At 56.2% G+C, this 22,971-nt stretch overlaps 1 protein-coding gene across 5 annotated transcripts in view; it reads right to left on the bottom strand.

Moving 5' to 3' along the window:
- The window catches only part of PRDM2 (PR/SET domain 2), a 125,845-nt gene that overhangs the window by 8,199 nt on the left and 94,675 nt on the right, over positions 1–22,971 (bottom strand). The window contains exon 8 of one of the 5 annotated variants that reach the window (XM_055332004.1): positions 21,098–22,900. The exons of the other annotated variants lie outside the window; for them this stretch is intronic. Within the exon in view, the coding sequence (XP_055187979.1) occupies positions 22,888–22,900 (13 nt within the window). The 3' untranslated portion in view covers positions 21,098–22,887. Of the gene's footprint in view, positions 1–21,097; positions 22,901–22,971 lie in introns of those variants that run through there. 5 annotated transcript variants of the gene reach the window in all.

Genomic DNA, 22,971 nt, shown 5'->3' with positions numbered 1-22,971 from the left:
GCTGCTGAGATTCCCTGGGGGCTGGGCCGGGGCTGTGGGAGGCACCGCCTGCGTCCTGGCGCCAGGACCCGCCACTCTGGGTCCCCAATCAGCCAGCCCCTTCCATTCCAGGGAGGCCCTCCCCGCGATGAGGCCCCGGGCGGAGTCAGAGGCAGGACAGGTGGCACAGCCCTGGACCTGCTGAACCCGAGCCACCCCACCTGTAAAATGAGGACGGCAAGCGAGGACAACTCTGCAACAGGACCATTAGGGAGCGCCGGCCGTGCACCCGAGCTACTTCGGGCCTTCACGGGAGCTCTCAAGTATTCCCAGCAGCCCTGGGGCAGGGCCTAGGATGATCTGCCTCTTGTAAAGGAGGAGACAGGCTCAGAGAGCTGAGGGAGCCCGAGGTCCCAACCACGTTCCCTTGGCCAACAGGGGTGCAGCTAAACTCCGAATCCAGGACCATCTGCCCCCAAAGCCTGGGTCCCCTCCCTGACCAAAGAGTGCGTTTCCGTATTCCAAGACGCCAGATGGACTTAGCCGTTTGCCCACAGGACAGCCACCCGGGAGGCCAGGAGTTGGGTTTGTTTGAGCTGGAACCCTGGCAGCTCAGAGGAACCCTGGCATTGCGACGGGGGCGGGCGGGGGGCAGGGGGTCAAACTCCAGCACTCACTGGAGTCACCTGGACTGGTGAGAACAATCCTGCAGCTCCGTGCCTCGGACCTACAGATTGCAATTTAGCTGGTTGGCATCCCAGGCATTGAAAACTTTAAAAGTCACCTCTGAGGGGATCCCGGGGTGGCTCAGCAGTTTGGCACCTGCCTTCGGCCCAGGGCGTGATCCTGGAGACCCGGGATCGAGTCCCATGTCGGGCTCCCGGCATGGGACCTGTCTTCTGCCTGTCTCTGCCTCTCCCTCTCTCAGTGTCTTTCATGAACAAATGAATAACATCTTTAAAACAATAAAAAAAAAATAAATAAAAGCCACCTCTGAGGGATGCCAGGGGGGCTTAGTGGTTGAGCATCTGCCTTTGGCCCAGGGCGTGACCCCAGGGTCCTGGGATCGAGTTCTGCATCGGGCTCCCCGCAAAGGAGCCTGCTTCTCCCTCTGCCTGGGTCTCTGCCTCTCTCTCGGTCTCTCATGAATAAATAAAATCTTAAAAAAAAAAAAAAGCCACCTCCGAGAGCCACTGGTCTAGATGTGTCTCCTCAAAGTGTGGTCTACGGTCCCTGGGGCTTGGGAGAAATGCAGCTGCTCAGCCACCCCCACAACCTCCTGAGTCAGAACCTGCATTTTAACAAGCTCCCTGGGGCATCCAGGCAATCAGTCCACTGAGGTCGGGGCGAGGGGCTGGGGACACCCTGGGCAGGTGCCAGGTTCGTAGGAGAGGCCTAGCTCTGCAGCCGGGACGAGGACAACGCAAGAGGCTCTCGGGAGCAAAGGTCCGAAACCACCGGCCTGACAGTCATTGCACTTAGTTCAAATGGAGACGCTGGGGACTGGGGCGGGGGGTGGGGGGGACGGACTCGCAGCTAACAGGTAGTATTTTCACTTGCTCTTCCCTCTGACCACATGACAAGGGTTCCTGTGCCCTCTCTCTGGCTGGGGGGACAGCAGCACAGGTAGGTTAGGTAACCTGGGTCACACAGAGGCGTGACGGGGGCAACCAGACTCACAGGGACCTGCTCAGACCTGAAGGCCACCTCCCAGCACAGGGGTCGCCCTTCCCTCTCCACGCCACGCGCCCCCGCTGGCTCGGGATCCGGCTGCCGTGCCTCCCAAAGACGGACGGCCGCCCTGCCTCGCGGGGCTTTCATGCCAGGATCTGAGGTCTTCAGAGGCCATTAGTTCCCCAAACCTGTTTGGCTTGAACTGCAAACACCAGCATGTGACAGCTCAGAACACAACCCAGGCACCAGGAAGGCTGGCCCGGCCCGCGGCGACCCGAGCCAAGGCAGCTGCTGGCGGGGAGATCTGCCGGGCGCCGTCTGTCCGTCCGCCCGTCCGTCCCCGCCAGGCTGGGAGGGGGCCGGGGCCCTTCACGCTCAGCGCCGCCGCCACTCGCTCAGGTCACGCGGCAGGTGTCCTGCGGGAGCAGCGAGGGGACGCGGTGGCCTCACTGCTCATTTGGGGGACCCTAAAATGGGAGGGGGCGCAGGGCAAAGGGAAGCCCCACAGACCTGGGACGAGGAGCCGTACGAGGCGGCGCCCCTCGGGGGAGATGAGACTCAGGCCCCAGGGGCCTGATCCACGTTCACTCCTCACCCGCCCACCGCTCTGCCACCAAGCCCGGCTCAGGAGGTGCTTGGAGAATGTTCCTGAACAAGTACAGGGCAAACCTGGAGCCCAACAACACTGCCCGAAAACGAAATCATCCCAGGAAGGAACTTCCCGGAAGGGTTCTCTCGCTGCCAGGCCCCCCCAAACCGTGGGGACAGCGCCCACTTTGACAATGCTGTGACACGACGCCACAGGCCTCGGGCCTCCCCGACAGACACTCTCCTGCTCCCCACGGCCCAGGGGGCAGACGCTCCGGTGCGGAGGCTTCAGGCCAGCAGGGAACAGCCGCTGCCCCAGACGAGCCCCGCTCAGGCCCAGGCAGCCCCAGTGGGACCCAGTGGGACCCAGGGACCAGCCCCAGCAGGTCCCGCAGAGGAACCGTCCCCGTAGGCGGGCGCCTCTCCGGGCCCTCCGCTCCGGCCGCCACCCAGCTCCAGCACACCCCAAGCGCCGGCCCCTCTCCCCCTCACTGAGCACAAACACGCGGCTTTCTAACACCGAGGGGAACACAGGGAACATCTAAGACCAGGACGGAGGCCAAAAGGAAACACGAGCAAACACGTGTGTCCAGGCCAACACACACAAAGCAGATTCCCCGGAGGCCGGCACGAAGAGTTCCTTGAAATGGTGAAACTGCAAAGATGCTAAGTCTTAATTATCGGGACCGTTCCGTCTTTCGAGGCTGACACGCACCAAAAAAAAGAGCAAGTCACTTCCCGGGACAAAGCCTGGCAGGGTGTGAAGGCGGGCACCGGGGCTCTATCTGGCCTGCTAATGGGCGTTCTAGGTCCCGACGTCTGCTGCCCGTCCCACGACACCAAGAACAGGCGCTGCCTCCGGGAGGAGCCCGCGGGAGTCGGGGCGCCTCTGCCACCGCGCATCTCGAGCGGCTCGTCTCGGGAGGCCCCCGCGGGAACGGGGCGTCGTCAGCAACCGTGACGCTGCCCCGAGGGCAGGGGTGCCGCGGACTGCGGGCCGGAGACCTCCCGTGCAGAGGGCGCAGGGGCCTGGGCGGCGAGTCCGCTGGGGCACCGCCCCCCCCACCTCCCCCAAGCCCGCGCCCTGTTTCCGGCTGACTCAGACGGGTGTAGCGTGGAGGGCGGGACAGTTCACCCTGTTTCACAGACGGTCGCCAGGTCTGGAGGTGCCCTGGGCCGTGGACCCGGGCCGCCCGGCGCCCCCTGCGCTGCCTGGTGAACCGCCCACGCCCCATGGGGAGGCTACCCCCGGGGGGACAGACCCCGGCCCAGCCTCATCACTGGGGACCCGCAGCCGGCCGGTGGCACACGCGAAGCGCAAACCTTCCTAATGGGTCTCCCCAACCAAGGCTGGTGTCGGCATAACCCCCGCGTCACGGCAGCCACCAGGCCCGTCCCTCCTGCGCGCCTGACTTGGAACCACAAACTCAGTCTTGACGAGGCCTCTGTGGGACGGGCACCACGACGCCTTATGCACGAGGAGCCCAGTGACACTGCGAGAGGCAGAGCTGGGGTCAAAGGGGAGCCACTCCCCGCCAGAGCTCGGCGTGAGGCCACGTCCCTGCAGGATCCCGAGCTTGATCCTGAGCTTTAACGTGCGGACGGGCGGCACAGGCTCCCAAGAGGAGGACGCGGGCGGTCACCTCCCCCCAGCCTACTGCCCCCGTTGATCGGGTAACTATTGATTAACTGCCTGTCCGTGCCGGGCACCGTGGGGCAGTGGGGGGTGGGCAGACGTGCTCTCTGAAGGCACAAGACTGCAAGGGACTGAGGACTGCAAGGGGACTGCAAGGGGACGCTAAGCTTCCGCGACGGCCCTTCAAAGCACCACAAAGGAAAAAAAAAAAGGTTACTTTAGCCTTTCCGAATAAAAGCTTTCTAAAATCAGCCATATACAGGCGCCTGGGTGGTTCAGTCAGTTAAGTGACCGCCTTGGGCTCAGGCCGTGACCTCGGGGTCCTGGGATCGAGCCCTGCATCGGGCTCCCTGCGTGGGCAAGAGTCTGCTTCTCCTTCCTCTCTTGCACGTGAGCGTGCACACTCTCTCTGTCAAATAAATACAACCTTTAAAGAAAACCTTTTTTTCTTTGATTTTCAAAAAATCAGCCCTATGAATCAACGTGTCCCGAATTTTGATTTAGTATAATCTTTGGGAGTCGGGGTCCCCACTCTGCACGTGTGCACGTGCTGCCGTGCGCCCTCGTGGGGAGAGGTCCTCGAGACTTACGAAGCCGTGCCAGTGCCAGCCTTCCCGTCTGCACGCCAAACAAAACCAGACGCTCCGCTGATTATCAGTATTCGTCAGTCAAGCACCTGGCACATACCTGGCCCGGCGCTAGGCCCAGGGACACAGCAGTCAACCAGACAGACCTGGCCTCTGCCCCCACGGGGCACGTGTTCCAGAAGGGGAAGGTCACTATCTGTATAACGTAGACGTAAATACGCAATTGCAAAGTGTGAAAAACAGACAATACCAGAGCTCAGAACAAGGGAACGGACCCCAGCAAGCACTGCAAGCACACCCGGAGACTCGGGCTCTGGGGCACATGCGAAACTCAGTTCAGGACTCGCTTCTCTTCACCACGCTGCCTTTTGCTTTATTTTACGGGGTAGGGAAGGACGAGAAAGCGTAGAAGGCATAACCTACTTTATAACCCCCGGAGGAAAGAGACAGGACTGCCCTGCAGAGGTCCGAAAGCCTGGCCCCGAAGGCCACTCCTCCGGGAGCGGGGCTGGGGCCAGGGCTGTTACTACCAGTTCTCACCCCCAAGCCTCTCCTGTCCTCCTGGTGCACCTGAGCCTCAAGACGGGCGCTGCACCCGGGGATGTGGGCACTTGGCAAGCAGAACAAGGCTGGGGTAGGAAGTCCTCCGGTCTGTGCCCTGGGCCTTCTCTGAACTGCGAACAACACACCTGGTTACGCGGGGCTCTTGGGCTCCTTGGAAGCAGCAGCTCTGCCGGTCTGTGAGCGGCCGAGGTCGTTTCCACGGGGTCCCCCTTGGCTTGCTGGATACAGTCCTGGAGGAGCAGCAGGTGAGCTGGGGATGGGTGTGGTGGGAAGTCAGGGGGAGGAGTCAGGGGGCTCGGCCCCTGCTCAGTAGGCGCAGAGGCAGAGGCGAGCTGGGGCCCAGAGGAGAGCCTGAGAGCTGCGGGGGCAGGGAGCGGGGAGCCCCTCCCCAGGTGCAGGGCCGGGCCTGCAGCACACCAAGCCGGGTCTGAACCCACCGCCGCCACCACCACCACCTTCAGATGCCACGTCGGCCCCTGCACATCCTCACTCAGCCCTCAACACCTCCAGGCTCCCCTCCCCACGCCCTCAGCACTGGAGCGCCCCCAGCATCGATTCCCGATTCCCGGGCGTCTCCTCATCTAGGCTCGCTCTCTGGGGCCTCCAATCTCGAGGTCTTCAACACTGCGTAGCGGGGACGCCCCAATTGACGCTTCCAGCTGGGTCCTGCCGTCTGGACTTCACACTGTCTATCCCACGTCTCCCCTTCAGGGCCTCACAGCCTCTCCGACGTCTAGGTTCAAACCTGAATTCCCGGCACACACGAGCCACACAATCCGCCTCTGATTAGGTAAGTCTTCCCCTCATCCCTTAATGGCAAAACAAAAGGCACCCGGATGCTGGAAGCATAGGCAAGAAAACCCCCAACCCCGCTGTCCTCCTTAACTGTCTGCTCCGGTCCCCACCGGATCCTCAGCAAACCTCGGGGCTCTGCTTTCAACACACGCCCGGGATTCGCTGCTGCGCGTCCCCCGCTGCCACACTCCCATCCAGCCTCCATCGCTCCCCCGGTCACTCATTCCCTCCCTAGTATTTTCTACTCGTGGCTCCTTCCAGCTGATCGTGAACAGATGAGCAAGAGTCCGTCTTTCAGAAGGCCCGTGCCCCCACGCTACTCCTCCCCTCGCGGCCCTCGGGCTTCCACGCGCTCGGAGTACAAGGGGAGTCCTTACGATGGCGGGTAGCGGCCCCTGGTCCCCTCCCTGACCTCACCCCCCATGTTCCCCTCCAGCCAAGCCAGCTTCCCCAGGGTTCCCTGGGCGAGCCGGGGATACTTCTGCCTCAGGACCTTTGCACTTGTTATTCCTTCTGCCAAGTGCTTTCCACCCTGGGTCCCCAGGCTTGCTTCCCTCCCCACTTCCAAGTCTTTGTTTACATGTTCCCCTTTTCGGCCAGGCTCTCTCGGGCTCCCTCGTCTTAAATAGCAGCCCCCCATCGGACTTCAGATCTCTTTCCCCCCTTCCCTGTTGCACGTGTCTCCACAGCACTCAGCAGCTGACACTCGGTGTAGCCCCTGCTTGTTCACGGTCTGTCCCCCCGCCCTCCCCCCCAGAACGTGAGTTTGGGGCGCTGCTACACCCTCAGCAGTGCCCGCCCCCCGCGCCCTACGTCCGCCCGACCGGACGGGTAAGGGCAGGACGGGACAAAGCCCCGAGGCCGCAGCGACGGCCCCGGCTGGCGCACGCCCCTCACGCACCGGCTGCAGCTTCCGGGAGCCCACGGGCCTCATAAAGCAACCTGAGCGCAAAGCCTTCCGGGCGGCACGCGCCTCTTTGCCGGACCCGAGGGGGTTTAGGCAAACGGCCAGGAGCCTTTCTCACCCGGCCGGGTCCACACCAACAGCTCCAGCTCGGGGTCTGTCGGCCTGGATACGACGGAGGCACGGGCGTCAGTAACAGGTCCGAGCGCCGTCAACAGGCCCGGGGACCAGTACGGCCGCCACGGGGTGGCCACGGGCTGTCCCCGCAGGTGTTGGGCTGGGTCGGAGGGCCGGTGGCACGGCCACGCGTGGGCACCGGGACACTGGACAGCGGGCCACCTGCCGATCCCGGCAGTACGGCGCCGGTTCTGGGCCCGCTGGCAGTGCGGCAGGTGCACCCCCCACGCGGCCCGGGCCTCCTCCCACTGCTGCCATCAGCGTGGCGCCGTCACCGGGGGGCGGCCTGGGTTGGCACAGCCCCGATCAGCGTGGGCTCTAGGGCCAGGCGAGTCGCGGCTTCTGAACAAAGGTAATAAGCTGCAAGGACGTCTTCCGCTGCCGGGTGGTTTGCAGGTTCCAGGGGGAGGGCCCTTGGGGCGACGTCAGGAGGCGGAATCACAGGGTGACAGGGAGGGCGACCCTCCTTTCAGAGCCAAAAACTGAGCAGAGGGTTTAAAGACGTCAAGGAAGATCCGGCTAGCTGCACGCGCCGCCCGCCCGAGGTTCCGGACGCTGCACCCGTCTCCGGCAGCCTCGTGGGGTGGGGGGGGGCGTGTCGCTGAGCCAACGAGCCGGCGGGGAGCGCGCCCCGTGCATCTCTAACCCGGAGCTGCGCCCGTGGGCCCACCCTTTGCTGCCGCCCGGAGGGAAGGGTCACCCGGTGGCCCGTCCTCTCCTCTCAACCTGACCTCCGCTGATCGCGCACTTACCCGAGACTCCGCAGTTCCCGACAATTCGCTGCCCCCAAATTCACGCTTGAAGCCGCGAGGTCCCAAGTCAGGCGCAGCTCGGGGAGCGGCTGCCTCTCACCCCCAGAGACTTCGTTTTGCCCCCCGCTTACTCCACACGCGGCGAGGCCGTGCCCACGGGGGACCACCGCCACCGCCACCGCCACCACCCGCCGCGCACACCGAGCCAACGCCAGCGAGAGGCCGAGGTCGCAGAGGCCCCAAGGGCTACAGACAGCAACGGCGGCCACGTGGCCAGTCCTCACCCCACCACAGCCCTGACGGCCCACGCTTGCGGGTCTGTGTCCTTATGCCTCGGTCGCGGGGCGTCGCCAGGGCTGATGGGAACGTAGGTCAAGCGTTCTGAAAACTGAGCGATGCCACGTCGGAGGTAACGGCTAAGCAGCGACAGAAAACAACTTCAGGTAAAGACCGGAAGCAATTAAATGATGAGCTGTGATGACGCCGCGTCACCCGTTCTCTTTTGGACCCAAAGGAGAACTCCTAACTCCGGCCGAGACTCATCCGAGCGGCCTATAAACCAAGGATTTCCAAGCCCCGCCCCGGAGCTGATGGTTTAGTCCGTCGGGAACGTGAAGGACGCGGCCCAGGTGGGTAGTGACGCAGGTGGCCCACGAAGGGGACGGGCCGGGGAGGGAGATCCTAACTCGGGCCCCTTCATGCACCTGGGAACACCGGAGCAACACGGCTCCTCAGCCGGGAGGTAGCAGGGCCATACACGCGGGGCCAACGCCCCCCACACAACTTGGGACATCGCCTCCGTAAAACACCTGCTGTCAGCTGGCACTAGCGGGCTGCAGGGTAACCGTCCCAGTCCCAGAGGACACGCGTGCCGGTGACGGGATGGAGTCACACAGCCAACAGCACCAACTCCAAGCACGACGTCTGGCAGCGCTTGACGGAGATGCGCCACAACGGTCGGTCCCAGGGCGTCCGGCCCTGGGTTTCGGCTCAGGTCAGGATCTGCGAGGGCTGGAAGGCTGATCGGGCGTGGGGCTCCGTGCCGCGTGGAGGCTGCTTGATGCCCCCCCCACAGGCTCTCCCTGAGTTGGATCCTACGTCACGGCGGCTAACGCAGGCTTTCCCAAATGTGCCAGGACAGTCACCCCAGAGAGTCTCACTAGGAGCCTGAGCCACGGACCGGGGCTGGGGCGCCTGGGTGGCCCAGAGGGTTACGTGCGCTCTGGCTCAGGTCCTGCGGAACTGGGATCGAGCCCCAGGGCAGGCTTTCTGCTCGGCCGGCAGGGGACCTGCGGCTTCTCCCTCTCCCTCCTGCCCCCCTGCTCCTGCTCGCGTGCGCGCTTTGTCTCAAATAAAATCTAACAACAACAAAAAAGGAGCATAAAACACCTACAGACTGTGCACTGGTGATTAGAGCAGTTCTGAGAAGCTTCTGGAGCAAGACCCGGAAACAGGAAAGCCGCCGCGCAGGTTCCACAGGCCGCACCCAGTGGGGAGAGGTGAGCTGGGAGGTGAGCCGGGAGGTGAGCCGTGCAGACACAGGGCAGGCTTCGGGCGGAGGACAGACGTCCTGCTGCAGACGGGCGCCCACCAGGGCCACCGCAGGCCCCCGGCCGCACCCTCCTCCCATGAGTCCCTCCCGACGCCCTCGGGCTTCAGGAGCTGGAGGAGACTGGCGCTCCCTCTGCCTGTGGCGCCTAACACTCTCTCATAGTCAGGCCGGACGTCCAGGCCCGTCCAGCCCCATCCAGGCCCTTCCAGCTCCGTCCAGGCCCCTCCAGCCCCGTCCAGCCCCGTCCAGGCCCGTCCAGCCCCGTCCAGGCCCTTCCAGCTCCGTCCAGGCCCCTGCAGCCCCGTCCAGCCCCGTCCAGGCCCGTCCAGCCCCATCCAGGCCCTTCCAGCCCCGTCCATGCCCGTCCAGCCCTGTCAGCCCCGTCCCTTGGCAGCGCCGAGCCAAGGGCCAGGGCCTGTGTGAGCGGGCCAGCAACTCGGGCCAGAATCCCCAGGCTGCGCACTAGCGGCTCCGCTGCCAGGGGGGCGCCCGGGCCGGGTCAGGCCTGCACCCCTTCGTCCGCACGGCAAGCCTGCAGGCGACGAACAGAAGCACATCAGGGGCGCGGGGAGCGCAGGACGGACGGGACCAGATGGGACAGGGACGGCGGGGACCCCGCCGGCCTGAAGACCTCTGAAGGCAGCGCTTCTGCTGCGGAGCAGGGGCTGAAGGGAAGGGGAGGTGGTGTCCCCAGGAGTTTCTCAGAGCAGCGTGGGGGGGGGGGGGCGCCACTGGCCAGCCCCAGCACCGCCATCCCCTTCTGCGTCGGAGGCAGACCCCGGGCCCTCAGCCGCCCCCCCACAGCGCGGCCCCCGGAACACACGGGAACCCACTGCCCACGGAGGCCCGGGAGGATCCCCGCGCGAAGGGAGAGCAGGTCTGACCGAGCCAGGACCTGCTGCCCCTCCAGACAAAGCTCCGCGGACGGACGGGGCGCCAGCGCAGGGCCGACACAGGGCCGACACCAGCCCGCAGGCCTGTCCCCAAGGACACCCGAGCCGCAGCAGATCTGGGCCCCCCACAGGTGTTGGCACCCCCTAGCCTCGCGGGCGCATCCACTGCACACGCGCAGCCGGAGGAAGTCCGGTCCCCTCCCTGCTTCTTCAAAGTTGGGCCACTGGAGGCTGAAGGGGCAGGGTCTTGGCTCCCAGGCCTGCGGGAAGGAGGAGGAGGGGAGGAGGGACCCTGATGGGGACCGGCCGCACGCTGTGACCTGGGGCAAAGCACCCCACCCTGGGCCACACTAGGGCCCTAGGTCTCCACGATTTTACGGAGCTAATGAAGGTCTTCTGAACCCGGCCTTTAAAAATCTTTTTTTTTTTTTGAAGATTTTATTTATGTATTCGTGAGACACACAGAGAGGCAGAGACACAGGCAGAGGGAGAAGCAGGCTCCATGCAGGGAGCCCGACGCAGGACTCGATCCCGGGACCCTGGGGTCACGCCTTGGGCAGAAGGCAGATGCTAAACCGCTGAGCCACCCAGGCATCCCTAAAAATGTCCGTTTTGGGCTTGAAATTCAAAACCAAGAACACCGTGTGGTGATACCATCATAAGCAGCTCTTTCCTCTGATTTGGAAAACGGCTGTCCTGCCCTATATAAGCTCCTGGTCGTTTCTGCCGCGTGCCAGTGCCTGACCTGGAAAGGGAGCCGCTCCGGCCGGGCACACTCAAGCAATGTTCCAGCCGCCACGGCCTGTGCCGTCACACAAGACTTCCTGCGTGGCTCTGAGCACCGGCCACAACCTTCAGTGAGACCCAAACGGACACCCACGTGGCCACGACTGTTTACGAAGCACCGTGCTACGGCAGGCAGCATCTGTGATCCCCACACGCTCAGCTCTTGTCTCACGAGCAGGTAAGTCATAAAGCCAGGATTCAGAGATTTTATTCGGCCAACGAGGACTTAATGAGCAGCTACTGCATGCCAGGCACGGTCGCAGATGCTGGAAATGCAGCCGTGAACAACACTAAAGTCCTTCCTCCCAGGCAGACCGTTCACAGAGCGGTAACAGAACATCCGGGGAGTTCAGTGCCCCCAAAAACAGGAGGGCAGAGTAAGGAGACGGAGAGAGCCGAGGACAGTATTTCTATTTGGGAAGATGGCCAGGGAAGGCTTCTTGGAGGAGGTGACAGCTGCTCAGCAGCTCCAGGGCCGGAGCCAATCAACACCTTTCCCAACATCCCACTGCCTGTAACGAAATCACAGCGAAGGGGCACCTGGCTGGTTCAGTGGTGCCGCGTCTGCCTCCAGCTCAGGGCGTGATCCCGGGGTCCCGGGGGGTCCTGGGGTGGAGTCCCACATCAGGCTCCCTGCAGAGCCTGCTTCTCCTCCCTCTGCCTCTCTCTGTGTGTCCTCTGAATAAATAAAACCTTTTATTTAAAAAAAAAAAATCACAGCGAAACCTCAAGACCAGGCCACTGCTGGCCTACAGCACAGTGTCCCTCACAGAGGACCAGAGGCCGTCGGAAAGTTCTCAATCTTGAATCCCTTCCCAGCGTGGTCCTGGCCAGCCACCCTGGGCTGAAGCACATGGCCCACGTGGGGCTCCCAGAAGGGAAGGGGCCTGCCCGGGAAGGCTTCGGGGCTTTCTGAGATTCTGACACAAGCTCTCATCTCACCAAAGGTAATAACCATCTATTCTGGGAAACCAACAAAGCGATGTTTGTCAGCTGTCATGAAGGAATCCTCTTCTTCCACGGCCTTTAAAAGCACGAGCAGCTCACTTTTTCTCTCTCAAATGAATGAAAATTTTAATAAAGATTCTATTTATTTATTCCTGAGAGACACAGAGAGAGAGGCAGAGACACAGGCAGAGGGAGAAGCAGGCTCCATGCAGGGAGCCCGACATGGGACTAGATCTTGGGACCCCGGGGTCACACCCTGAGCCAAAGGCATTCAACCACTGAGCCCCCCAGGTGCCCCAAACAAATAAATCTTTAAAAAAAAATAGTCGGGGATCCCTGGGTGGCGCAGCGGTTTGGCGCCTGCCTTTGGCCCGGGGCGCGATCCTGGAGACCCGGGATCGAATCCCACATCGGGCTCCCGGTGCATGGAGCCTGCTTCTCCCTCTGCCTGTGTCTCTGCCTCTCTCTCTCTCTCTCTCTGTGTGACTATCATAAATAAATAAATAAATAATAAATAAATAAATAATAATAAATAAATAAATAAATAAATAAATAAATAAAAATAAATAAATTAAAAAAAATAGTCGGTTAAGCATCCGATTCGGTTTCAGCTCAGGTCATGACCTCCGAGTCTTGAGATGGAGCCCCACATCGGGCTCTGTGCTGAGCATGGAGCCTGCTTAAGATTCCCTCTCTCCCTTTCCCTCTGCCCCTCTCCCCCAGCCGGCTCGCAAGTAAGTCAAGCTTTAAGTAAATAAAAATAAAAGCACAAGCAGTTTTTCTTCAGGAGCCTCTTCCAAAAGTTCCACGAGGATCATCATCATGCACATCCCGCCCTTGCACCCCAGGGTGGTTACCAGGACATGAGCTGCCTTAGCAGGGCGGGGAGAACTCACCACCGAACCCCTATACCGAGCACACACACCCCCACGTCCCTCGACACAGCCACCGTCAGGCGAGGCGGCCCGGGCTCAGCCAGCGGCAGGCCCACCTCAGCTCTAAGTGGTACCCAGGGGGATAAGGACCCAGCACAGGAGGGCTCAAGGCCAATGTTTACTCCTACTGTGCTATCCAACCCCTGCAACCAACCCCCGCCCTTGGGGCGATGACATCACCACTGGTCACGCGGGAGACACCACAGCTGTGTAAAACCCGGGGGGAGGGCACGGTGAAGCGGGTGGTGTCACTGTGGTCGAGACGGTGGCATCACATGGCCGGCCTGCGGTCTCCGCTTACAGCTCCGGGACACGATCCAGGTGTCGCTGCCCCTCACCCTGGGCCCACGTACCTGTACACGAGGATGCTAACTCCCCCACGTGGTGAGAGCGGCAGGGCAGGGTGAGCCTGCAAAGCACTCAGGACGGGGCGGCACGCGTTCGGCCGGGAGCACCCCCCAGCCGGCTCCCCCGCAGCAGCCGGCTGCACCCCAGGGCCCTCTTGGGGCCCAGCGCGCGGGGCAGAGGCCATCAGACCTGCAGCCTGACGCCTCCGTGACCCACACCGGCCGTTAAAAAGGTTTTCTGAATGGCTGACCCACTGAAACACTAGAGGAGAATGTGCCCAAATTCGCAAGTCCAATAATAGCTTGGAAATAGAAGCCATCTGAAAATGTTCCTAAACTCGAGCTGGGCTGGCAAGGTTTGGATGTGATTATAAAAAGCAAGCGAGAGGAGAATGTTACTGCAGGGGAAAATCGAATCCATATGAGCCTCAAATAACTCCATTCCAACAAAGAGTATTAAAATAGTCTATTCTGGGCAATTACTAAATACTAAAACAAACACAATTATCTTACACCTGAAATTCTTACTTTTGAGTTAAAAATTAAAATTGCCACAACTGTATCCTAAGGCCTCAAATCCCCTTTGGTTATTAACTTCCCTGAACAACGGATGCCTGGTCTTTTTTTTTTTTTTTTTTTTTTTTTTAATGATTCGTATTTAAAATTGGCACTTAGATTTAACGCTAAGACTTGGTAGTTATCCAAGCACGATTCCAGATCATACCGTAGGTGCCCGTCTAACCTTGGGTGGACACGGAAATATGCTTAGCTTGAACGTGTCCTGACTCAGGGCATAAGCCCACACTTTAAAATCCATCCAGAGCTTTCTCTCATCACTGAAATGCCCCCTCATCAGGCGGGTGCTTCGTCTGGCCTCCTGCGGCGGGTGACTAGCGGGACGCGGGAAGGCACATTTAGGCACTAACGTCTTCCGTTACATACTTTGATGTTTTCTGGAACATCCATCTGGTTTTTGGGTCGCTTTCTACACAAGGCAGCTGAAAAGGAATCCCGCTGTTAGAAGTGAAGCAGAAGACAGGAGTTCGCACAAATGCTATTATCCCAACAGTTCAGCAAGTTTTCTCTTATAAAAAAGCATTTCCAAGACCATCTTCGTGGCTCACAACAGAATGCGATTTTTGCAGCGGCTAGTGATTTAATGCAGAGGCATGACGGTTTTCTGCAATTCCTATTCTTAATCCAGAAAGTAAGTAAAACCGACACATACCCCCCAGGCTCTAATCCTATCCTTCAAAAATAACTACGGGCAGAAACTTAACCCTTTGTTCTGCATGGTGCTGGGGTGGGAAGCCAGGCCCGCCTCAACCATCCTCCTGGGCTCATGCCCGCCAGGGGAAGGCCCCCAAGTGACATCTGACTCCTGATGACCCCCAGGCCCCTTCCTTAGAACCACTTTCAAAATCAAAGGGTATGATTATAACAAGCTTGGTTCCTATTAAAGCAGACTTTTCTTGATTAAGCAGAATGACCTGCAAAGCCGGTCAGAGCTGGAAGGTCTGCGACAGGGAGAGGCACTATTCCACCGTCAGGGTGAAGCCGGACGCGGGCCTTCGGCCACAGCTCCCGACGACGCGCGCCCTGGCTGCAGCAGGAGACTCCCACTAAGCCAGAGAGCCCTGTGCAGATGCAGGGAAGGTACCAAGGCCTGTGTTCTACGTCCGGAGGAAATGAAGCTTCAAGAAACCTAGATAAAACTATAAAGACAATCAACAGGATGGCGTAGCTTGGGGGCAGTTCAAACCCCAAGGTGCTACTTGAGAGCGTGTGACCTCTGTGACAAAATCACTCCCCCTGGGGTCTGTTCCCCCTCCCTGCACACGATACCAGCTTCAAGGTGTTACTGTCAAGAGGCAAGCCTGAAAGACGCTGGCACTGTCCCTCACGCGCAGAAAGCACTCGAGAGCTGTGCCAGACTCACAAGGCTTATCGGGGCCGTTTCTAAGACCACTTGGAGAGGGAGCAGCACAGGGGCGGGAGGTGGGAGGAAGAGCTGGGGTGCACCCTGTGGCTGGAGACAGGGGGGTGCCCGGGCAGTCCCCAAACAGGAGTCTGAGCCATGGAGCCCCAACAGATGGGTCAATGGGCAGTTTTTTACATTTTCCCCTTTGTTCCATCCACTCAAACCTCATGCTTTGTTCCATCCAATCTTTTGACAATTCTGTCTAAAACGAATTTTAAGTTTTATGGAGGCCTCAACCCCCCCCCCCCAAATCTGGGCCTCGCTCCTACTGTGTATTTTTTATCTCCTAGCACTGTGTTCACTTAAAGGTCCTGCCATCTTGTAGGCAAAATCCCAGAAAAGGGTCAAGGCGCCAGGAGGGAGGGACCCAATGGGGGCCGTGACCTGGCAATACGGTCTGAGAAAGAAACTGCACAACCCGGCCAGCCTCTCCTCCTCCCCCCTCGAGGCCTATCACCTCTTCTTTCCATAAAGTACACATGCCTTTCTTCAAGCCTGGCTTCAGAACAGCCCCTTACACCCCACCTCCCAGGCAACACCCGTCCACCACCCCCTTCAGAAAAATGGGGCAGACAGCACCTATTCTGGAGTGGACTGTAAGCTCAGGTGGGAGCCACGACGCGTTGGTTACCATTTCTCCCACCTCACTTCAGAAAGTCTGCAATGTGCATGGAAATCACCTGGGGCTTTAAACTACAGATTATCCAGGCCCCACCCACGGTCTAATTTAAAAGGATGGTTGTAGGGCTCTGGACCTGGTAGCTTAGCACCTCGCTGGGTTGTCTGAGAACTGGCTGCCCAAGAGGGCAGGGCTGTGGCTAGTCTTTTGACAGCCAGACCTGTCGCCCGACCAGCGTGTCAGTCACTGCCGGGTGCCCCCGCAGCCCTCCCACCTCCCAAGTCTCTCAGGACGGCTCCACCACTCTACACTCTGGAACACACACCCTCAACAGTGCTTTAGGGCAGTCACTGAAAGAGGAGATCCCAAAGTGGGAGCAGCAAGGGCTGGTGCCACTAGGTAGGGAAGAGGCCACAGGCCATTGGGTCTCTAAAAAGATGACAAGTGGCAAACCACATCCTCTAACCATCACCCTGGGTCTTTAAATGTGGCCTTGGTATCCAAGGCAGCCTTTCACTCACCTGCGCTGCAATCCACTTTCAAGGTCAAGTGCCATTTATACTTCTTTTATGGATAGAAGTCAATCCACCTCAAGGTCTGATAGCAAATTAAAATCCACCTAAGTATCAAATGCAGTAAATAAGCTGTCGTTTTGGTAGTCACTTTAACCTAAGTATTAAAAAGACTGCAGTCCTCTAGCTCTCCACCCTCAAATGCAAAGCCAGAGGTATCTTCTTGACCACCCAGCCCGTGGAGAACTGTAACCAAGTGGCATTTTCGGTATGAAGTATACATAGGGAAGACCACCAAGCAAACCTAAGTTCCACGAGGGCCGGGATTTTTGTCCACTCATGTAACCGAGGCACCCGAATGCGGCCCTGCTATATGGTAGGTGCTCGGTAAGCTCATGTGATTGCGTATAACATCTTGCTTTAGAAAGCACCTGAATCCACCAAATTAAAACAGCCAGGCCAGAGAGGGGTTTGTAATCAGAAACAGTGAGAGGTGCTTCAAAAGAGCAGAAACATAAGGCTTCGATTACTAGCCTTTTGAATTTTTAAAATGTTTGACTCTGTGAAGAGTAAAAGCAACCAGACCAGGAGGGGCAGCTTGTTCCCAGCAGGATGGGAGTCACAAGACTTCTTGGGACTCTTCCTTCCATTGAGTCAACGTTCGTGTGCCCGTCGCGCCCGGGCACTGCTGTCAGCACAGCACCCGGGTCCCCAGGTGAGACCTGGCCCTGCTTGTTCAGTTCAGTGAGATAGTCTGCTAAGTATCCAATCCCAGTAAAAAAAAGGCCTCCTTCTGGAGGGAAAAACTCAAGAGACCATCTAGTCCATTCGCTGCTTTGGCAGATTGGGAACTAAGATCCAGAAAGTAAAATAACTTGCCCGGGGGCAAAGCCACCCACGGCAGGGACAGAGAGGGCAGCGGTCTGACACCTGTTCACCGGCACATGGAGGGATGGACAAACGGCGAGTGCACGGGCCACGACGGGAACCCACTTCTCCTTCCCAGAGCCCAGTCAGTGCTCCATCTCACAAGTCCCAGCTTGTCAACAGGGCACTGGAGGAGTTCGGCGCTCCGTTGAGCAGAACATATAAAAACCAAGGATACTGAAAGTCGTTCTGAAGCTGCATGGAGCCCTCACCTCCTCCGCGCCCGCCTCCTCCCCCATGAGTTTCTGTAACACCGGAGAGCTGGAGAGCTGTAAGCCCGAGACAGGACCATCTGGCCAAGGGAGGCTGATCACACCTTCGGCTTCACCACCATCCCCGCGGATGCAGTGACACGCGCAGAGATCGGAACAAAGTACGAGAATAGCAAGTGCTACTGTGGTGGGCTTTAGGAAACTGCTTCTATTCAATCGTTTTTAATTTAAAGAACAAAAGCAAAACACAGCAATTCCATCCAAGCCCAATACAAATGTTACCGCTTGTTTCATTCTTGTGGGGATTCTTAAAAAGAAAAACCCCCAAGCTAAACTGTTAAGAAATACAGAGGAGGCTGAGACGCCCCCCCCCCCCCGCTCCCAACATGAAATTCTTTATTTCCCTCTTAACAAAGTTCACAAGGTACTTCTCAGCACCGCGGCCCCAAGCTGCCCCAACTGCACGTCTACCCTCTCGGCTATAGAAGCAGTTTAGCAAACCTTCAGCGGGTGCCAAACAGGGGCAACTGAACGGGGGCCGTCTGTCTGGGTGGACTCTACACGCCGCACCTCCTACCACGCGCAGCCTCAGGCAGCTCCTGCCTGTCCCCTTCCTCTTCCCCAGGGTGGACAAAAGCAGTCCTTTCACAAGGGTTTAGAAAGCGTTTTTATTGGTTACAATTATATAAAAAGTCTCATTTGAATTCCCTCTAGTTATTAAGTGCTTGCTAGCAACAGCATCAAAACACTTCTTATACATCTGACAAGCTCCAATGATTTCTTTCAGGCCGGAAGGGGAAGAACAGCAAAGGGCAGTCCTGTCTGTGTAAGGAACTCGTCCCTCGTCCCTCCCTCCCTCCCTCCCTCCCTCTCTCTCTCTCTCTCTAAGGCTACATTGGTTAAAATCAACGGACAACCTCTTTTGTATGTCAAATTGTAAATTTTAATGTTTTCATTAGAATAGTCTTTGATATCACTCTCCAAGAAGAAACAATAAAGTAACTAACAACAAACTTCAATACAAGAACACTCTCCAGATTAACAACTCCAACAAAAATGGAAAATGTAAATCACATATAATACAATTGAAGTGTCCAAAACAATTTAAATAATTTTAAATATTTTATTTTTAAACTGCTACAAATGCTTTGTACAACATTTCAACACAAAGTCCCCATAACAGAAATGTAACAAAATGGGAATGGTCGCGAAAGGGTTAAAGTGGCACAAATTCACCAAACAAGCATCAAACTACACATTTTCAGAGGTAGATTACTTTTAAAGTCGAGAACAAAAAAAAAAAAAAACAACAAAAAACCAACATGAATAAAACCAAGCCATTTTCCACCAACTCAGTCATCGATTAAGAGAAAGGCATAGAATGCACAGAGAAACGACACAGCCACTCGGGAAGAGGCCAATTCGTGGGTTTGTTGCTCTCTCTTAGAGACAGAAGTGTAAAACCTGGCATGTAAATCCATTTATACTTACGTGTAGACATACATCTATAGAGGCCTGTGGTGCATCCTGGGTGCGGATATATATTGCTACATAGTCTCCAATAATACAATAGTTATAAATTAGTGCCAGATAATCATCTGAGAGGATAATGTCCATTTGGATATATGAACATGACACTGGAAGAAGCATCAAAAAACAGTCCACATCCAATCTGGTTCCCTCTCCATTATGCTGGCAATCTGCTTGTGATACATATTTCAAAAACAAAAAGAACACACAAGCTGAGAGAAGCTAAATGCCTCTCTGTATATAACTCATTTAAAAGAAAGGCATCAAGAGCTGGTGTGCGACCAAAACGTTTTTAGAATGAGTGCATCAGAATCTGTCATCCCTGAAATCTACAGAGAACTACTCATAAACCAGAACTTGCTCTGGCAAGGTTAAGTTCCAAACATTCCTTTCTCTGCCGCGCGAAGACCCGGAGCGGCGCTCAGATCTGAGCCCCCAGTGCCGTGGCGATGGGCCCCAGCAAAGCAGCAGAGACCCGAGCCTAACCAGGGCAACGAGAAGCCTGCGTCAGTCCTGCGTTAGGATTTTTGAGTCAGCTTCAACTGGTCTTGCAAGCGTGGGACATCTCATATCCTTGGCTGTAGTGCTTATCCTAAGTTGAACATGCAGTATCTTTATTTAGCCAATTAAAGGTTTGCTTTTGGGGGGGCTTTCTATAGGAAGCTCCTAGAAAATAAGGAAACTAAAGATGAATGGCAACATAACCTCACCTGACATGACCTGACCGTGGTAACTGAACGGTGCAAAGACCGTTCAACGAATGTCGTTAGGACAGCTGACAGAATGACTCTGAAGGTGCACAGGAACTTGGGTAGCCTACTCGAGAGAGGCCGGGAGGGACCACGAGCAGGTCTCTTTGGAGCGGTGAGCGGCAGAGACAGGTATGTGAAAACAGCATCGCAGCGTTTTTTCAGTCAACTCATTCACGGCCAAGGGGAAAACATGGTCTGGTAGTTCGTGCTGCTTCTCCATCTTTAAGTGTTTAACGAGAACACAGTTACTTAAGCTGCTCTAAAAAAAGCATTAAAGAATGGAAGAACACCCTGGAATTTACGAAGACCAAAAAGATGGCCAGGGGCGGAGGATGTACCTCTTTCCTGTTGTAGCAGGTGGCAATGAGCCCTCAGCAACAAATCTAACTTCAGTCCCACAGCAGCATGCAGGCGGGCTCTGGCCACTAACTGTGCAAGGTGAGCCCAACACAGGGCAGGGTCCACGGGGGATTGAGAGCTGCCACAGGACAAGCTAAAGACGGGTGGTATGCCTGCTGTCCTCCGCTGCCCAGTCCTAAGAGGAGGATGTGGAACACATGCCTTTCTTACACCCTGACTGGCACCATGTCTTGTGCTCCAGGAAATGACCAACTGGCAAAGTCGGCTGAGCCCTCAGCATTCAGTGGGAAACTCTGACTTCATTCACATGGCTTGAGAAACTGTGGAATCCTCAACTGGCATTCCAATGTAAAAATGTCTGAGCGCTGGGGACTAGCTCTTAGTCACAGTTTGTTACGAAGGAACACGCAGGAAAAGGGATGTGCTGCCAGTTTCGTGCAAGTCCTTGAATATGCAAAGGGCTAAGTAAAGTAAAATCACTGAAAACAAATGCAAAGCAAGTATTTCTAAACATGCACCATGAAGTCATCCCTGAATAAAATTTACAAGCAGAAATATACCGAGAAGGGACGAAGACTACATCTAACACAATTCCTTTCCAGTGTAACACACCCGGCACGGGAGGAGGATGAGGCGGGCTTTCTGAGAGCCCTGCACTGGACAGTGATGACCAGCCCCACCTTCAGAGGCTGGAGCGCAGGAATCCCAGCCTTAGAACAAATGCACAAGGTGCTACCGACGGCCACAACAAACTCTCTGAAGAACTGCCCCCACTCTTGTGTCCGGATAATTAAACTATGATGTCCTATGGAACCTGTTTGTTTCTTTACTTCCCAAATTTAATGGTCCCCTGGAAGCAGCGCCCCACCCTCCCTGCACCCCCCCACCCCCCGACGTCAGACAGACGTCCTTCGTTCAGATGTACCCACAGTACAGTTCCAGTGACCCCTGCTGCCACCATCTACCCGTTAGAAACCACAGCAGTGTTTTCTTATCAGACTCTTCAGTGCTGCCTTTTAGGCCAAATCCATTCCAGCAATGTAACCCTCTGTTAACTATCAAATAAAATGAAATAATCAAGATTAACTGGAGCAAAAAAGAGAGACACAATTTTATTAGGCACTTTGGTCCTTTGCAGTTTTAAGGGTTCTTCAAAAAGCACTGGATGAGTATAGAGGCTAAGTGAACGAACTTCATAAACGTATAGTTATTCAGAGAGTTTATCTTTATAAGTAATTTTGTATAACCTCAGCCTTGAACTGTATAAATGGGATCCAGTACAAAATAAGTGATTCTTTCACGTAACACTGCAGACAAAAAGGGATGCACACAGTACATTCTAAAGCATTAACCACATGGGAGATGTTTTTTAGTACAGTCAGTGAAAATGATGGCATTTTCCGGTTCTTTAACCTTGAAAAGGAGTCGGTTCAAGAATATCCTGTTGTTGTGGAACTTCGCAAACACAGATGGAGTACAAACAGTTACACTGCTACAGGTAGGCAGCTTGAACAGCTGATATACAGGTGCGTATTTTCACCAGGGCTAAGCTCCAAGATGGTATGTATGCATATGCCACGGCCAAAGACCGGATGCTGAACCGGAATCATAGAAACTGCGATTATTTATAGTTCACTTACGAAAGTCGCTTTTTTAAAACGTGACCCTTGATGCCTACAGTAAATCATTCCAATCAGCCTTGGCTAATGATCCTTCTCTTTATTTTTCTTTAGCCAGGACTTAAGGCACACCAGCACCAAGAACTCCACCTTATCAACTGTGCAGTGATAACCGCACCTCCGAGTCCTCGTGACCTCTCCAAACTGCACTCACTCCCCCAGAATTCATTCTAATGGTTTGCCTGAAACATCAGAGTTTTCACTCAAAGTTATAGCCAAGAACGCCTAGAGCTGAGCAGCTCATTACTCTGAAAGGACAAGATTCTAAAGTATTTTGTGGAAATTCTATCTCATGTTGACTATTTCACGTGGGTTTCACCTGTAGGCTTTATTCCAGGAAATAGGAATTCCGAGAATGCACATCACCTCGGGTTGAGTGACTTGAAAAAGTCTGAAAAGTCAATATGACAAATTTAACTATTGCCCTGTGTTTTTAACGTGTCACTGAGAAGAGTTTTTAATACAGGGAAGACACAGAATAAAACACTGAAATCAACCTCCAACCTAAGACGCCATCTTCCGCCATTACTAGGGGAACAAAGGCGCGGACGCGCGGGGGCTGACCTGCCCTGGGCTGCCACACCTGCCCCAGGGGCCTGCCAGGCTCTCGCTGTCCCACTGCCAGGCTCTCAGCGCTCCCTCCTCGTCTTTCTTCAGAATCTGGCCTGTTTATTTTATCCTATGTCTGGAGACGGGAGTGGGCTGGGGGCGGGGGTGGGGGACATAAGGCATCTTAAAAGGAGTACGGTGTCGTGTTTTTGCTTTAACCAATGAGGCAACTTTTTTCAAATTAAAACACACAAAAAGAAAGCATGAATAATAAAAGCATGCTCAATTACTATAACTACACTCCAGTCACAGAAGTATTAAACAAGATTGCGATGTGGTTTCAACGAACTCGGTGATCCAACCTTAACCATAAAGCAATGATCTATGATCTGGAAATAATACAAGTGGCACTGAGAAATTACCCAAGATACGGAGGAAGCGTGAGAGGATTTCATCTTTTCACAAGAGGGTACCTTTGAGAGCTTCTCATGGTCTCAAATTCAACTCGCAATCGGCCCTATTCAAGAAACGGTACCACTCGGTGAGTCCTAGGACTGACACAAAAGCTGGGAATTCAGGTCTGAGGCAGCCAGAGCAGTGACCCTTCTTCGTGCCTCCAACCGAACCAACAGCTACTTCCTTTAAACGCTTATGTCAAAATTCTACAGGAAAAAGGAAAAAAACAGCCATTGGGCAAGAATATTGTTTTCTTCCAACCGTCTTCCCCCCCGCG

The sequence above is a fragment of the Nyctereutes procyonoides genome, unplaced genomic scaffold (genome assembly GCF_905146905.1).
Source record: "Nyctereutes procyonoides isolate TBG_1078 unplaced genomic scaffold, NYPRO_anot_genome, whole genome shotgun sequence".
In the NCBI taxonomy this organism is placed as follows: Eukaryota; Metazoa; Chordata; class Mammalia; order Carnivora; family Canidae; genus Nyctereutes; species Nyctereutes procyonoides.
The sequence above is the reverse complement of the archived record's forward strand: the minus strand, read 5'-3'. Positions and strand labels throughout refer to the sequence as shown.